General features: G+C 41.3%; 1 protein-coding gene across 7 annotated transcripts in view; it reads left to right on the top strand.

Moving 5' to 3' along the window:
- USP4 (ubiquitin specific peptidase 4) overlaps positions 1–17,239 on the top strand; it is a 143,721-nt gene that overhangs the window by 66,830 nt on the left and 59,652 nt on the right. For 5 of the 7 annotated variants that reach the window (XM_032765780.2, XM_032765781.2, XM_032765783.2 and 2 more), the window contains exons 7-11: positions 5,486–5,629; positions 6,219–6,336; positions 8,393–8,566; positions 12,276–12,434; positions 16,497–16,721. In XM_032765780.2, coding sequence (XP_032621671.1) covers positions 5,486–5,629; positions 6,219–6,336; positions 8,393–8,566; positions 12,276–12,434; positions 16,497–16,721 — 820 coding nt within the window. The remainder of the gene's footprint in view (positions 1–5,485; positions 5,630–6,218; positions 6,337–8,392; positions 8,567–12,275; positions 12,435–16,496; positions 16,722–17,239) is intronic. The other 2 variants (XM_032765782.2, XM_075072957.1) reach the window with 1 other exon arrangement.

Genomic DNA, 17,239 nt, shown 5'->3' with positions numbered 1-17,239 from the left:
CGAGCCCAGCAGCAGAGGGGCTTTCAGTTATTACTGAGTTGTAGCATAGTATTGATTACCGCCTTGTGGCGGTTGGCGGTTAGGTGCATTCGGGCAGAGTCCTGCGCCTCAGAGACCACTACGTTCGAGCCAGGTGGTGGAACTGGAGAGCTAGTAGAGCAAGAGTATGTGGATGAGCTTTGGGACACTGTTAGAATTGTCCACCTCGCTCAGAACAGCCTTCTTGTTCTGTTGTGAGGAGAAGGCCAAGGGAGCAGAGCATCAATGTGAAAGGGAAACTTCCATATGTAGGATTCTTCCAATGGTGCTGGATTGCTCTCGGCCTGAGTACTTCTCCGGAGGGAGGGAACTCTAGATTGCTAGGAAAGTACAGTGTTCTTAATGAGAAGTTGTATCAATTAGAAACATAGATAGCTGGGTTGTTATGAGCAGGATGAACCTGTATTGTGAACTTTGCCTGCCTGGTGCAAGTTGTGGATCTCTTGAGGCATTAGACATAACTTATTGTAGTGTCGGGAGGAGCCAGGTTCTGTCAGTAGTACCATATGAATAGGGAAAGTAGGAGAATGTCCTGGACCAAATTTAGGCCTGCTAGGGAAGAGACTGAAATCAGGACCTTCTATGTAGCTTCTCAGAAATGTCAGTCACGCTCAGGCCAGTTTAGGCAGGACAGAGATTCGAGTCTAATGCATTGGATGAGCACGATGGCTGTAGAGAGGAGGGTTAAGTTCTTAGGAATGGGAACTTTGGATAGGGAAAAAAAAAAAAAAAAACACCCACAAAAATTAAGTTGACTGTCACCAGGTCAACATGAGAAACTTAAAATATTGGCTTCTGTGGCTAACTCAGTCATCTTCACCTTCATTTTTCTGTTTCTTCATAATATGGAAAACAAAACAAGCTTTCCTGCTTTTTCAGATGCCAAACGATTTCTCAATTTGGAATGAATTAGTCTAAAGGAGGAAAATATTCTTTCTACACCGGCAGAAGAAGCTACTGCTGTTAAAAGTGAGATTATCACTTCAACAGTCTCTGAATCCAAGTGCTTAAGTGACTTCCGCCAGTTCACTGGTGTGACTTTGTTTAAAACATCATCAGCAAACATATATCTTGAATGATTCACCCTTAGCTCTGAAGTTTATTATAGTTGGCATTATGGAGGGACGATTGCTGGATGTCCATGTCATAGCCAACTCCTCTTCTTTAGCAGATAGGGTTTGACCCCAGTACCGAGTATTGAGAATATTTACAAGAAAATGAGCTGGCCATAGTGCTTGTCTCATTTGTTTTATTACTGCTTGTAATTTAACTCTGTCATTGCCTATTTTTCCTTTTTAAGATCTCACTCAGTTCCTTCCAAATTTCAACAGCATCAGGAATAAAACAGCTATTTCCCTGCATTTTGTTCAAGGCTACAGAAATAGGTTTTAGGGTACTCAGCATGTGTTCAACATTTCTGTTGAGAACTTTGGCTGTGACAGTGCCATCTATTTTTTCATGATTTTGTTCACAAACTGTCATCAGATTTGACCTCTATATCAAGAATTGGCCTAAACAGTCCATTACTGAGTTCCATCGCATGTCTTGTGGAAGAGTTAGGCATTTGAATTGTTTCCCACAGTTTGTTATAGCTTTTACTGCTGCATCTTGGAAGTATTCTGGTGTGTGTGCATTTTCTGATGTATCAATTGTTTTTGTAAGGAAGACATTCCATTCTTCTGTTGTCACACAAGCACATACAACAGGATCATTGTGGATATTGCTCCACCCATCAAGACTCAGGTTAACAATTTTACCCTCTAGACCTGTTGCACACTGCTCAATTTCTTTTTCATACACTTTATTCAGCAATTTCCCTGCAACATTTGCTCCGTTGGTTGGACTGTATCTTGGTCTTAATGACTGAACCATGTTAATGAAGTGTGGGTTCTCAATCGTACGGAAAAGAGAGTTCGTTGCGTAAACAAACGAGGCAATTTTTTCATTAATTTCTATATATACTTGTTCATTAGCCTGTTCGTTTATAAGCTGACCCCCCCAAGATGGTTTGCTAAAAATAGCAAAAACTGTATGACCCTTTCATAAGCCGACTCTGTATTTCAGAGGCTGCACACGGTGGGTCCTGGCCGTTAGGGTAAGCCGCTAGCAGGCGTGGACGTTTTGTTTTCTTGAAGCGTTCACAGGTACGGAGCCCCTCTGCTCCCTTGGTCCACGGTTTGCCATTCTCATCCAATGGGAGGTGCAGGAAGTGGCCACAAGAGCTGTTATCACAAGAAACACTTAGAAATTTTGCTAGAATTATTTTAATGTAATCTAACTTAAAATCTGTTGTTGTTATAATAACTGAACAAATATGTATTCACCTTCAAAATTAGTCTATTTAAAGTCAGTAAATGGATATTTAAAACAAGTAACTTAGAACAATATGAGACTTCAAAAAGTCTTAAAATCCTTCAAAGTCTGAATCAGTGTCTGATTCACCAAACAATTCATTAAACTCGGCTTCAGTGACAGCTGCACCTGCATTGTCGTCGTAGATGTCGGCAGTGTTGTCTTCAGACTCAGATTTCTTCTCATCATCAACCTCTGTTGTCTCATCATAAAATATGGCATCATTGTCTGACCCGTTGAGTACATTGCTCATACAGCATTTCCTAAATGATTTTTCTGTCCGAGGGAATGGACACCCACATGTCCTTGGTCCACTGGGTGACCAGATTGATTTTGGGCTTCATAAGATTCCTGCCTTTTGTCAACTTTGCCATGCCTGAGCACATCCATTCAGACCATATTTTGCATAGCCTGTCCTGAAAGGGTTTGTTCAGGCAGACATCAAGCGGTTGTAGAACTGAAGTTAAGCCTCCAGGTATTACAGCCAAAGTAGTTTCCATATTTTTGGCCACATTTTTCACCTCATCCGTCTTGTGTGCCCTGAACATGTCCCAAACAAGCATAGCAGGTTTCTTGAAAAGTGCTCCTGGTCTCTTATTCCACACTTTTCTCAGCCATTCAGTAATTGCACTTACATCCATCCATCCATCCCTTTTTGTGTGCATGTACGATGACGCCAGCAGGAAATTTCATGGTTTTAGGCAAGGTTTTTCTTTTAAAAATAACACAACTTTCTGCAGCTCCCATTGGCTGGGAACAGCGAACCGCAGCCACAGGGAGCTGAGGGGCTCCTTGCCTGCAAATGCTCCAGGTAGACAAAACAACAATGTATTAGATATTCAGTGATTCCATAGAGTTTAAAATCATCAAATTTTGGTGTAGACCCGTTTATAAGGCAACCCCCGCTCTTTGATGTGTCACTTTTTTACCAAAAATATTGGACTTATGAACTAGTATATATGGTACCTCTTTTTGTAATCTGCTGGTTCTTATCACAAATTTATCTACAGTTGTTTCTGGATGGTGGATTTTTTTTTTTTCTTTTTGCTACAGGTTAATCTTACCGTGGCTCTGTGACATTACATGATTTACTGAAACCCACTATCATGGCAGATAACTCTGAAAACTATAGGAAAATGATGGTGTCTTGAAGTGTGGTAGTCTTTCAGGAATCCATGTTGAGCATGGTTGTCTCCTAAACCAAATAAGTCAATGCAGTTATATTATTACCATACTGCTCACTTTTCGTAAGTGAAATTGGTAAAAGGAAGATCTTGCCGTATGTTCAGCTATTTATTTTTTATTCACAACTGCATCTAAAATGATAGTACCATAGAAGTTAACAACTATATTTTTTGCTCAAACATGAGAATTCAAGAGGTAGTCCAGAGGAAGACAGAGTTCCTTAAGAAAGACAAGAAGTATGAAATAAAGTTATAACCTGAAGATCCCTGCATATTTAGAATGTTCCTTACATAATCTTCAGTGCAGCTTCCTCCTGAGAAGCGGAACATTTCTCCTAATGCTGTTTTCATTGGGCAAGCAGGCCTTGCATTTCTTTGTTGCACTTTTGTATTTTAGCACGCATGCCTGTCTTACTCACAGGTAGAGGAACTTCATTAAAATATGCCCAACTGGGTCTCTGTTACAGCCTGCTGCCATTATAGGTTTTCCCTTCTGCTGATAGAACATGGTGTGGTAGAACTCAAATCAATGAAGGCGGCTACTTTCAGAAGACCTCCAGACTATCTGGAATATGCTGCTTCACTTTTGTTTCTTGCCTGCCTGTCCCCCCCCCTTCTCACCAATTATCTCCAGACTTCTTCTCCTTGTCTAGATCTATTCAATCCCAACAATCTTTCTGTTCACTGAACTTTTTGAACGTTGCACTTTTGTAGAGAGAGGTATTTGCAGATTTGCAGAGGGACAGTAGGGTTGAGGATTCTGTATGTTCTACCTATTTATTTATTTATTTATAAACAATTTGCTGTTAACAAGATTGTACTCTTGAGACACAAATCCACAGTTTGACGAACTTGCAAAACTAAGCTCTCTGATGGGTATTGTCTAGACTGAGCACTGGGTCCCACTGGGCTAATAGAAAAGATTAACCTAATAATCTATACAGAAGCCCCTGGACCCATAAGATGGTCCTAATCCATGAAACTCTCGGAAGCATTTTACAAATTTTTCCTAAAAATTACATGGATAATTGTCTCATACTATAGAATGTAGAATTTTATAATTCCTATTCCATAATTGAAGATATCTTTGAGCTATAATGTATCTTAATAAAATTATCTTTGATTGATTTTTTTTTTTAAATCATTGATTTTTATCCACCCTGGTAATAAATTATTTTTTGTCAAGGTCCATATTTTTTGATTCAGGTCTAGACTCCGAGAAAATAATACAAAAACAAGAACAATAATGATCATCATAAGTTAATAAAAGGATGTCTTTGTCCATTCAAAAGCATCTGGTGGTCCATATTTGGCTTACCGTCTGCCTACTGACTACCCCATATAAGCAGTTCTGTGTTCCTCCAGTTCACCCGCTCTAACCTCAAGATGGTGCAGCTGGGCTCTGAGTGCTACAAACTGCTTGTGTTGGGTTCCTGCATACACCACTTAGCCACAAAGCATGTAGTTTTACATGCTGTACTTGGCCCAAGTTAGGTAGTGACCGCCTTTCTTAGTCTGCGGTTGGTTTCTTACATGCATAGTTAGTGGGTTTTAAAGAGAGGTGTATTGTTTGGTAATCTGTTGTTTATTTAGGGAAAAGGTTTTATTATTTTTAGAGGGTTTAATTTCTTAGTGCACCAGGCTGTTTAGAGCCTGCTACCCACTCAGTCCAAACTTCCTGTGCTTATGCCATCTGGGCCTCTTCTTGCGTATGATTGGCTTATTGTTTCTGCCTCTCACTTGTGATGTCCTAGATTGACCCTGTGTTCCAGTGTATTGTTTTGGAAATGCAGATACTAACAGGTTAAGATTGTAAATTCTCAATCAGAAATTACCTTTATTTCAGAGTGCCAGAGTCTGGGGTTTGCAAAAACTGGTGGCATTGTTTCTGCTTCTTTCCTTTCTCCCAGATCAAGCACTGCAACTAGCAGAAATTTTACTAGTACTTCAGCATCATCAGTAAATTCTTATTCCTCAATGTCTGTCTCTTCTGCCATTGCAAATGGTGATAGCAATCACTCCTATGGACTGACCAGCTCCAGCCTTGGCAGGGGGTAAGAGCAGGAATGCTTTTCTTTCCCCCTCTCCTTCCTCTGACTACCTTTATGTGTCCTCCCTGTTACCCCTGGCTACTTATATTTTCAAGCTGTTGTTGAAAGTAACACTTGCCCCACTCTAGCCCAACTGCATGAAAAACTAGCACTTACTCCAACACCTATTCTCCCTTTCAGATGTTTTGTGTCCCATTCTTTGGCTGTGATAGCCACTTCACAAGGCAGAGACCATAAAACTTTCATCAACTTTTGCAAAGTAGTAGCTCACCTGCATATGTCTGTATAATGTGATAAAGGATTGTAGGCACCATACACTTGAGGAAAATATTGTCATGAAGTACTAGAGGTAAATGGTCAAAGAAAAGCAGCCTGAATAGATACAGAAGATACATTGTTACAGTAAACATCAGACCTGCCAGTAATCAGAGTTAAATGAGATGTCAAAACTAACAAATATAGAGGAGCAGAAATATATGAAGAAGCACCAGTAAGAAGGATTAGCATTTGATGCAAATCGTAAACATTGCTGTGATGGGTGAAATGTGGACTGGTGTGGTCTAGATAAAAAATTGTTGTTTTCTTCTTCCAGAGTCTCTGGTTTCTCCTACAACTCCTACAGCTGCAGGGAGTCCCCTTCCCAGTCACAGCCTGGCATCTGTGGGCTCAGTAACTTGGGAAACACCTGCTTCATGAACTCTGCATTACAGGTAAAGGGCTGAAAAGAATCCACTTCACGCCTTATCCCATAGATTCATTACACACCTGTCTCATGCTCTCATATAGCACCTCAGTGTGTTAGGCACTTTATAGGCTTGTTAGAAGACCACTAGCTGTCCTGAAGAGCGTCTAGCCCGGGAGTCAGCAACCTTTCAGAAGTGCTGTGCCGAGTCTTTATTTATTCACTCTCGTTTAAGGTTTTGTGCCAGTAATACATTTTAACGTTTTTAGAAGGTCTCTTTCTATAAGTCTGTAATATAGAACTAAACTATTGTTGTATGTAGAGTAAATAAGGTTTTTTAAATGTTTAAGAAGCTTCATTTAAAATTAAATTAAAATGCAGAGCCTCCTGGACCAGTGGCCACGACCTGGGCAGTGTGAGTGCCACTGAAAATCAGCTCGTGTGCCATCTTTGTCACGCATGCCATAGATTGCCTACCTCTGGTCTAGCCTAAATAGGTTGCATACAGGTAAGAGGTGATGGGGGCAGAGATTCAAGATAAGGTATTTTTTGTTTTTAAACACTGTCAATTTTCTTTTTTTGACAATATTTCCATCTCGTTGGGTAAAATGTACATGTGATTTTCCCGTGTTCAGCAATTGCATTCCCTCGCTGTACCTGGACTCTATGCCAGGCACACGCAGATGGCAGAGTCGAGGAGAGCAGGAAGGTAGCTTCCTAAAAGCCTCCCTACCCTGCTCAGTGCTGATTCTTAGAGTCAGTGGATTACAGAAAGTATCTCAGCACCAGGGAGAAGGAGCACCTAGGAGGAGGGAAGACCAACTGTACATGGGTAATCTTCAGATTCATTGAGTGAGGAAGGTCCAGGAGTTGGTACACACCCCTCCCTGCCATGTTGGTTTCCGGGGACCACAGCATCACTGTATTGCTCCCACCTCTGGTACTTTACACAAGAGTTCCCCCGTTCGTGTAGGTTAGAGATGTTCTACTGTGTTACAGATGTCGGCTACTCATGCATCTTTAATCTCAGTACAAATGAGGAAAATTGTATAGATAGAGTGGGGAGAAAGGTGTCACATGGGATAGAGTGCTCCCTTTTTCATATTCTCCATTCCACTGTGTCAAGTATCAGAGGGGTAGCCGTGTTAGTCTGGATCTGTAAAAGCAGCAAAGAGTTCTGTGGCACCTTATAGACTAACAGATGTATTGGAGCATGAGCTTTCATGGGTGAATACCCACTTCGTCGGATGCATGGATTCCACTGTGGACAGTTACAATTATATAATATCTTTTAGGCCTCATTTCAGTCTGCAGGAGTTCAGTGGGGTGGAAAACGTTTAACAGACACACTCCTGAAAACAGCTAGGTATGCTGTCTAAGCAGAGGCTAGCTTCACTACTGCTGTTAGCCACGCCGAGTGCTATGTGTTTAGTGCTGGGATTGGAGACAAGGTGGAGAAATTGTAGATCAGAAAGTAACTCTTCATTAAACTGTAAGTGACATGAATAGAAGCTGTGCATTAAAGGGGCATCTCTGCTTCAGCAATAGCCTTAGCAAAGTGCTGATACACCTCTACCCTGATATAACGCGACCTGATATAACATGAATTTGGATATAACATGGTAAAAGCAGGGCTCTAGGGGGGCGGGGCTGTGCACTCTGGCAGATCAAAGCAAGTTTGATATAATGCGGTTTCAGCTATAATGCGGTAAGATTTTTTGGCTCCTGAGTAAAGCGTAATATCAGGGTAGAGGTGTATTTACGCTTTTTACCCTTGGAAGAGAAGTCGGAATATTGTGAACTCTTTTATATGGCCTTTGTTGTCTGAGTTGCATTGCTTGCATTGTATCTCAATAAGAGGCTTTCTGTGTTACTAAATTGTGAGAGAGCTGTAGACTCAGAACTTGCATTGTTCCTTTTAAATACTTCGTTCTGTCCACTTTCACATGAGCTTTTATAAAGGTTTTGTCATTTCACATACGTACTGATGTGAAAGTCGGACTGTTGCATTACTTCCTTCTCATAGAAATTTGCTGTCCTAGACAATGACATGAGCTTTGTAAATTTTTTTTTTTTCATTTCAGTGTTTGAGTAACACCCCACCTCTGACTGAGTATTTCCTGGAAGATAGATATGAGGCTGAAATAAATCATGACAATCCTCTGGGGATGAGAGGAGAAATTGCAGAAGCATATGCAGAGCTTATTAAGCAGATGTGGTCTGGGAGACACTCTCACGTGGCACCTCGTGTGTTCAAAGTAAGTAGACACATTTTTCAGGGAGGGATGGTAGTGAAAGCAGGGTTAGAATGAAAGTTGTAATGTCTTTCCGCAAGTTTTGCTGTCACAAAAGCTATAATGAAAAATTGCCCGAGTGCTGTTCCAGATCTTTAAAAATGAGGCACACTCGTCTTCAGAGGGGTGCTGGAACAAATTGTTAAAGCACATAGGAACCTACCCAGCATGCTATAGCCAAAGATTTTGAACTTGACAATAAAATAGCTGAACTGTGAACAAAAATACAGACATTCTCATTTAAATAAGCCATTATACAAGAGTGCTGGACGGTATCACATGTTGGACCTGTCTTTTTTTGATGGGTTTAAGGAAGGTCCTGGGAATTGCAAACCAGTGAGCCTTTCTTCAGTGCTAGATGAACAGGTTGAATAATTTAAAAACAGAATTTTAAAACATACAAAGGAACATAGTGTGATATGGACATAGGAACGTAACATAGGAATGGTCATACTGGGTGAGACCAAAGGTCTGTCTAGCCCAGTATGCTGTCTTCCGACAGTAGCCAGTGCCAGGTGTTTTGGAGGGAATGAACAGAACAGATAATCATCAAGTGGTCCATCCCCTGTTGCCAATTCCCAGCTTCTGGCAAACAGAGGCTAGGGACACCATCGCTGCCCATCCTGGCTAATAACCATTGATTGTCCTATGCTTCATGAAAGAATATTGTAGGATTGGTGTTTTAAAATGTTCTCAGGCAAAAAAGTTTTTTCATTTGGCATACAAAAGGTAAAATAACATTAGAAGGATGTGAGAAAGACAAGGTGGGTGAGGCAATGTCTTTTATTGAACTAACTAGCTTATCTCTTTCACCAACAGACGTTGGTCCAATAAAGATATTATAGAATCATAGAAGATTAGGATTGAAAGAGACCTCAGGAGGTCATCTAGTCCACCCCTGCTCAAAGCAGGACCAACCCCAACTAAATCATCCCAGCCAGGGCTTTGTCAAGCTGGGCCTTAAAAACCTCTAAGGATGGAGATTCCACTGCCTCCCTAGGTAACCCATTCCAGTGCTTCACCACCCTCCTAGTGAAATAGTTGTGATGTTGCACACCATATGTTTATGGAAATATGTTTGAGTGTGAATATAATGTAACTGCAATATGCTTTATGCAAAAGGTCTCTTGTAGGGTAACATTACAAAGCTTATAATCTACTGAGTGTTCAACCTATTTGTATGAATGTATCATTCTTGTATCTGAAGCTAGAAATATGAAGTATTACTCTGAAGTCCTATAGTAATTATGCGAAGTGTAGGCCACTAATAGTGGCTTGGAATTTTGATGGCTTCCATGGACTAGGACAATTGGTTGTAAATAGCTCTGTTTACCTGCAAACTTCTCTGGGTACCTGCAGGCCAGCCCTGGAAGAGTGAAGAATGATGTCTCACAGGACATGTGACTATGTCACAGGATATTGCAATCCATCTTAAACCTGGTGCTTTAGGAGGAGGGTGGGGATTCCTGCCTTGTGCCAAAGCTATAAAAGGGGGTGGAAGAGAACAAAGGGAAGGGGGCTGACAGTCATGAGAAATACCCTAATTACCACCTGACCTGGAACTCAAAAGGAGTGTACCAGCGTAAAGGACTGGTCCCAGACAAGGAAGGAGTCTAGTCCGTGAAAGAAGCTTATTGGAACATCTCTGAGGGTGAGATTTACCTGTATTCAGCTTCTTAATGTATTAGGGTTAGACTTGCGTGTTTTATTTTGCTTGGTAACTTACTTTGTTCTGTCTGTTATTACTTGGAGCTACTTAAATCCTACTTTTTATACTTAATAAAATCACTTTTACTTATTAATTAATCCAGAGTAAGTGATTAATACCTGGGGGAGCAAACAGCTGTGCATATCTCTCTATCAGTGTTATAGAGGGCGGACAATTTATGAGCTTACCCTGTAGAAGCTTTATACAGAGTAAAACAGATTTATTTGGGATTTGAATCTCATTGGGCGCTGGGTGTCTGGGTGCTGGAGATAGGAAACCTGCTGAACAGTTTTTGGTTAAAGTCTGCAGCTTTGGGGGCTTGGACCAGACCTGGGTCTCTGTTGCAGCAGGCTAGCTTGTCTGGGTCAACAAGTCAGGGTTCTGGAGTCCCAAGCTGGCAGGAAAAACAGGCTCAGAAGTAATTTTAGCGCATCAGGTGACAGTCTCAAGGGGATCTCTGTGACCGAACCCGTTACAACAGTGTTTTCTAATATCCAACCTAGACCTCCCCCACTACAACTTGAGACTATTGCTCCTTGTTCTGTTATCTGCCACCACTGAGAACAGCCGAGCTCCATCCTCTTTGGAACCCCCCTTCAGGTAGTTGAAGGCTGCTATCAAATCCCCCCTCATTCTTCTGCAGACTAAACAAGCCCCATTCCCTCAGCCTCTCTTCGTAAGTCATCTGCCCCAGCCCCCTGATAATTTTCGTTGCCCTCTGCTGGACTCTCTCCAATTTGTCCACATCCTTTCTGTAGTGGGGTGCCCAGAACTGGATTCAATACTCCAGATGTGACCTCACCCGTGCGGAATAGAGGGGAAATAAAATATATTACCTCACCCTCCTTGTCTGTTTCATATCCTGGGACCACCACTGCTCCACCAAAACTGCAAACATTAGAATAATGTTGCAGTTACCTCAGAAACAAACATTATAAACGAAGTTAAGGTTGAGCGTAAAAATAAATCCACAGATGTCAAAGTAGGAAAACGCATTTAAGGCACCCAAAAAATCTGAACAGTGTTAAAGTAGAATAACTTCTCAAATGTATGGAATGTGTCACTTTCAACTAAGCCAATATGTTGAAATAATGTCAGAAGTTGCTGTAAAGGCTTTGCCTTAAAGTATGAGCTTGAATTTGGGGTGAGTTGCTGTTGAAGGTGGAAATGGAATGGTGGAGTCAGTTATTGACAGTGTTGTGGGTGATGTGAAAGTGGCAAGGAATGCAGGAAACTTTTCCCTTAACTTCTAAGATTTTGGCTTGGTGTGAGACATATCCTGAAGTGTCCTTAACTGTCCCCAAATGAAGTCTTTGTGTGTGTAGTTTTTGAAAGTGTTAAATTTTTACGTTAAGCAGTTATGTGGATTCAATAGTGGATATTTAGTCTTTTTCATAATTACCATAAATTTGAAATAGAACATCACTTTTCAATGTTACTTAGCAGTAACAACTATGAGTCAGTCACTGTCAAATCTAGGCTGTTATTGTTACCTTTGGTTATACTCTAGTCAGTTTTCAAAGTTTGTTTGAAATTAAAACAGCTAGAGACTTAGAGTAGAGTCCTGGCTCTATTGAAGTCACTGGGAGTTGTGCCACTGACTTCAACGGGGCCAGAATTTCACTCTTAATAATTTTTAGTGAAAGCTGAGACTGGATAACAGTTGAGGCCTATCTGCGCCGCACAACCCGGCTAATGCTTCATGTCATGTGGGAGGAAGGGCGCCCACCATCCTTTGGGAAACGCTGCTCTATCTGATGCTCTAACTTTAAAATAGATCAGAAAATCTGTACTGACATCCTTGTTATGTTGCCTTCAGCTTCATTGTAGCTAGCAATAAACTCTACAGCAGCTTCTTGCTGCAGAATTCTGCAGAAATCAGGATACGAATTTCTTTATTTCATTTTTACAAATACATGCATGATGCTGATCTGAACAGATTGTCCTATTCTGTTTTAATTTTAGACCCAGGTTGGCCGTTTTGCCCCTCAGTTCTCAGGGTACCAGCAGCAAGATTCTCAGGAGCTCCTGGCATTCCTCCTGGATGGCTTGCACGAGGATCTGAACCGAGTGAAGAAGAAGCCCTACTTGGAGCTCAAGGATGCCAATGGCAGGCCTGATTCGGTACAGTGCTTAGATAAAATTACACCTATGCTCACTGGAGGCTCTGAGCTACATTTAAATAGCATGAATAGTCTGTATTAAACTGCTATCCAAAGCCAGGAAGATGATAGTTAAAGCTGCAAATGAGCTTAAGTTATTGTTTGTTTGCACCTTGGGATTGCAGTGGTCTTGTTATATCCCCAGCGTTGCTTTGACATTTGGAATGCTAGAAGTCTCGATAGAGGGAGATTAGTGAGCAGAATGCAGCTAATAAACTCAAACGTGAATGGTAAATTGCATTATCCCATATCACTGCAACTTATCACTTGACTGTCATTCCATATGTGGGGTTGGAGCACAGAATTTAATAAATTACATTTGTGTTCTGTGTGCAGTGAATGTGACTATGTGGCAACACAAACGATGCCATAATTTACCTTTTCTCCAAGATACCACATGAAGCTGTTTGTTGTGTATATAAGGAATTACCTAGAATCCTGTTAAGGAGAAGAGGCCTTGGACCCAGCCTACCTTTGCCTTTTATCCAAGCACTTCCATTTTTCTTTAACTTAAGGAGACGCTATGAGCATTTATGCAATATCTTTCCTTTATAGTCCTGAGCCCTGCTGTTGGCAATAACTCTGATCTCATCTCAGCTACCTAGTTATAGTGCATATGGTACTGTACCATAGGCAAAGTGTGCCAAACCAAGAAGAGCTCTCAATCCACAGGCTCAAGCAAATAGAAATCCTGAAACTTGGACAAGAATGTCCAGAAAGCCAGTTCAGATATCTCCATGATTACTGCCTGCAGATTTTCTTTAGTTCAGCCCCCTTACCCTTCACTGGGGAAAAAGCCAAGTGATGTAGATGTATCATAGGATAATGATGATTGATAAAAATACTTTTCATTCCAAGAGTATCTAAGGAAGATATTTAATAGCAGCTGCTAAAACTAGACATTTTTAAATTGGTAAGTTCAAATAACTTGCAACAAAGAGTTTTAAAAGAGCTGACAGAGGAGCTCTCTGGGCCATTAATGTTGATTTTTAGTGTGTCTTGGAATACTGGGGAAGAAAGCTAAAGTGTTAATAGTTAAAAAGAATAAATGGAATGAGCAAAGTAATTATAGATCCGTCAGTCTGATGCCAATTCTGGACAAGATAATGTAATAGCTGATATGGGAACTCCCTTTAATAAAGAGGTAAAGGAGGGTGCTATAAGTGTCAATCATCATGTGTATAGGGAAAACACATCTTGTCAAACTAGCTTGATATCTTTTTTTTTCAATGAGGTTACAAGTTTGATGACGGTAACAGTGTTAATGTAATATACTTAGACTTCTTTAAAACATTTTACTTGGTATCACATGACATTTGATTAGGAAACTAGAGCAGTACAAAATTAACATGACGCGCATGAAATGCATTAAAAACTGGCTAATTGTTAGGTCTCAAAATGTAACTAAATGGGGAATCAGCATGGAGTGGGTGTGTTTCTAGTGGACTCCTGCAGGGAGGGGTTCTTGGCTTACTGTTATTTAACATTTTTATCAGTGCCCTAGAAGAGAATGTGAAATCATCACTGATCAAGTTTGCTGATGACACAAAGATTGTTAAATGATGAAGAGGACAGGTTACTCATACAGAGCGTTCTGGATTTCTTAGTAATCTGGGTGAAAGCAAACAATCTGTATTTTAATACAGCCACATATTAAGTCATACATCAAAAAACAAAGAATTCAGGCCATATTTAAAGGATGAGGGACTTTATCTTGGGAAGCAGTGACTGTGGGAAAAGACTTAAGAATCATGGTAAATAATCAGCTGTGAATGTGAGCACCCAGTGCAAAGCTGTGGCCAAAAAGACTAATGCAATTTTTCGATGCATAAATAGGAATATTGAGTAGCAGTAGAGAGATTATATTACCTCTGTATTTGACACTCATGCAACTACTACTGGAAATATCATGTCCAGTTCTGGTGTCCACATTTCAGGAAGGATGTTGATAAATTGGAGAGGATTCAGAGAAGAGGGGAGGGAGAGCTCAGTGGTTTGAGGATTGGCCTGCTAAACCCAGGGTTGTGAGCTCAATCCTTGAGGGGACCATTTAGGGATCTGGGGCAAAAATCTATCTGGGGATTGGTCCTGCTTTGAGCAGGGGGTTGGACTAGATGACAGCCTGAGGTCCCTTCTAACCCTGATATTCTATGATTCTATGAAAGAGCCATGATAGTGATTACAGTAGTGATTCTCAAACTTTTTTTTTCATGGACCACTTGAAAATTGCTGCGGGTCTCAGTGGACCACTTAATGATCTTTCCAAATATTATTTGTACCGTTAGCTAACTATTATAAAGTGCTTTGGATAAAAGCGCAATATTAAAAAACCCTTAATAATTGATGTTTTTTTGTTCTACAAATAAAAGCACACAACTCATATTTTAGTATTAGTAGTCTTACCTTTCTAATGCGATGATAGTTCATGGCAGTCCCTAAACTGGGGCTGGGAAGGAGGGAGTGTCTCCCTCTCTCCCCTGCTGCGGTAGCCACTGAGCTGGGCTGGGAAGGAGGGGGATCTCTCCCCGGCCACAGCAGCCATAGAGCTGAGACTGGGAAGGAGGGCCATCTCTCCCTGGCAGCAGCAGCCCTGGAGCTGAGGAAAGTCGCCTCTTTCTCTGGCTGCCACAGCCCTACATGTCCCAAATTCCCCACTGCTCCCTCTTCTCACCCCACTGCCCCCTCCCATCTACCTCCTATTCCCCCCAAGGCCACTACCTCACCTTACATGTGCGTCTCCTCCAGGGTCCAGGCAGCTAATTAGTGGAGCCACGCCTGTGCGGCTCCACTAATTAGCTGAGTGGCCCTTCATTCTCTTGTGTGTGGCCGCCCAGGCATGCACCTTAGAGGGAACTATCCATGGACCACCTGAATGGTGCTCGTGGCCCGCCAGTGGTCCACAGACCATAGTTTGGGAACCTCTGGATTAAAGGATTAGAAAAATCTATCTTATAGTGATGCTTGAGAAGCTTGATCTGTGTAGTTTAACAAAGAGACAGTTAATGGGTTACAGTACCTACATGGGAAACGCATTTGATATTACATGGCTTATGCAAGGTCCAATGGCTGGAAGCTGAAGTGTGACAATTTTAGATTAGAAATAAGGCATATGTTTTTATTATTGAGAATAATTAACAATTGGAACAGTTCACCAAATGTTGAGGTGGGTTCTCCATCACTGGAAATTTTTAAACCAAGATTGGATTTTTTCTAAAAGATTGTGCTCTCATTCAAACAGGAATTAATTCAGGGAAGTCTATGGCCTTTGTTACATGTGAGGTCAGACTAGATGATCACAGTGGTCCCTTTTTGTCTGGTCTATGAATCATCATCTTCTAACTTCAGGCTCTGGGTCACAGTTTTCTGCTCTTCCAGAGATAACTCTATATAACATTTATAAGCTGAGAGCTTTTGCAAGCTGGAGACTACAACCTGTCCTTCTGGGTCAGGACAGAAAGCAAATACCTTCCTTGGATAAGGACTACATGAAGCCTTGCATACCCCACTATGGACAGGAAATCCATTCTGTGTCATACTTTGCACATACAGCCTAGAGATAAACTTTAGCTGCATCCAATATATGGGGCCTGATCCCAAGTCCTTGATGTCAATAGGAAGACTCCCATTGATTGCACTGACCTTTGGATCAGGCCATGGACTTCAAGCAGCTTGCTCCCTCCACTGCCCCCTCTTTCTCCAACCCTCACCTCCAACACTGAGGAAATGTGTAGCAATACAGGCCTGACCTAACACAGAGTGGTAGAATTATGTGTTCGCTATTTCCTTCTGCAGCAGGGAAGACTTGCAGACCTGGGGCCTGGTTAGTGAGAGAGAATGGTAGGTGGTTAAGAGGGGCTGAGTTCAGGGAACCTTGATAGTATTTCCAGCTTGCTTAGGGCGTGTGTGTGTGTGTGTATTTTTTTTAAATATCAGAATTATGCAGAGTTCCTTTTCTCTCATATCTCTTTATTTACAATTCTAGTGAAGTGTATGAGTTAGAATTAATTTTATTTCCTTTCTACAGGTGGTGGCGAAAGAAGCTTGGGAGAACCATAGATTAAGAAATGACTCTATCATCGTGGATATTTTTCATGGCCTTTTCAAATCCACCCTGGTCTGTCCAAAATGCTCTAAAGTTTCTGTGACTTTTGACCCTTTCTGCTATTTAACTCTTCCATTACCCTTGAAGAAAGATCGTTCCATGGATGTTTCTCTGGTTTTTGCAGACCTGCATCGTAGACCTACCCAGGTAAAAAAAGACATTTGTAGGTGTGAATTATCCCCAAAGACAGTCACTGCAATCCTGTTCAGGAAAATCTGATCCGTTTGACTATTAAGGCTGAGATTTTCAAAGTCACCCAAAGGACTTGGATGCTGAATTCTCATTTAAAAATTATAGGGGATTGAGCACCCAAAATCGGAAGTGGCTTGGAAAATATCTCAGTCTAAGTGACTGGGATGATGGGGCAGCAGGAAGCTTATTTGCTCTGGTGGCAACAAGACTACATATGATAATGTTGGAGAGCATAAGCAATGACACATTGGATTGTCACATCCAACCCTGCCTGCCTCTGGTGCCTTGGGAAGTGCTAGGGTGAAACTTCTCTTGAGTGTATACGGCTCTGAGAGGACTTATGCAAAAATGAGGGGGTTAGTTAAACAGAAATTAAAAGGTACAGTGACTAGAGTGAAATCCCTGCAAGCTGCATGGACACTTTTCAAAGACACCATAATAGAAGCCCAACTTAAATGTATACCTCAAATTAA

The sequence above is a fragment of the Chelonoidis abingdonii genome, chromosome 16, assembly GCF_003597395.2.
Source record: "Chelonoidis abingdonii isolate Lonesome George chromosome 16, CheloAbing_2.0, whole genome shotgun sequence".
NCBI classification, from domain to species: Eukaryota; Metazoa; Chordata; order Testudines; family Testudinidae; genus Chelonoidis; species Chelonoidis abingdonii.
Note: the sequence above shows the minus strand (reverse complement) of the source record. Positions and strands in the feature narration are given on the sequence as shown.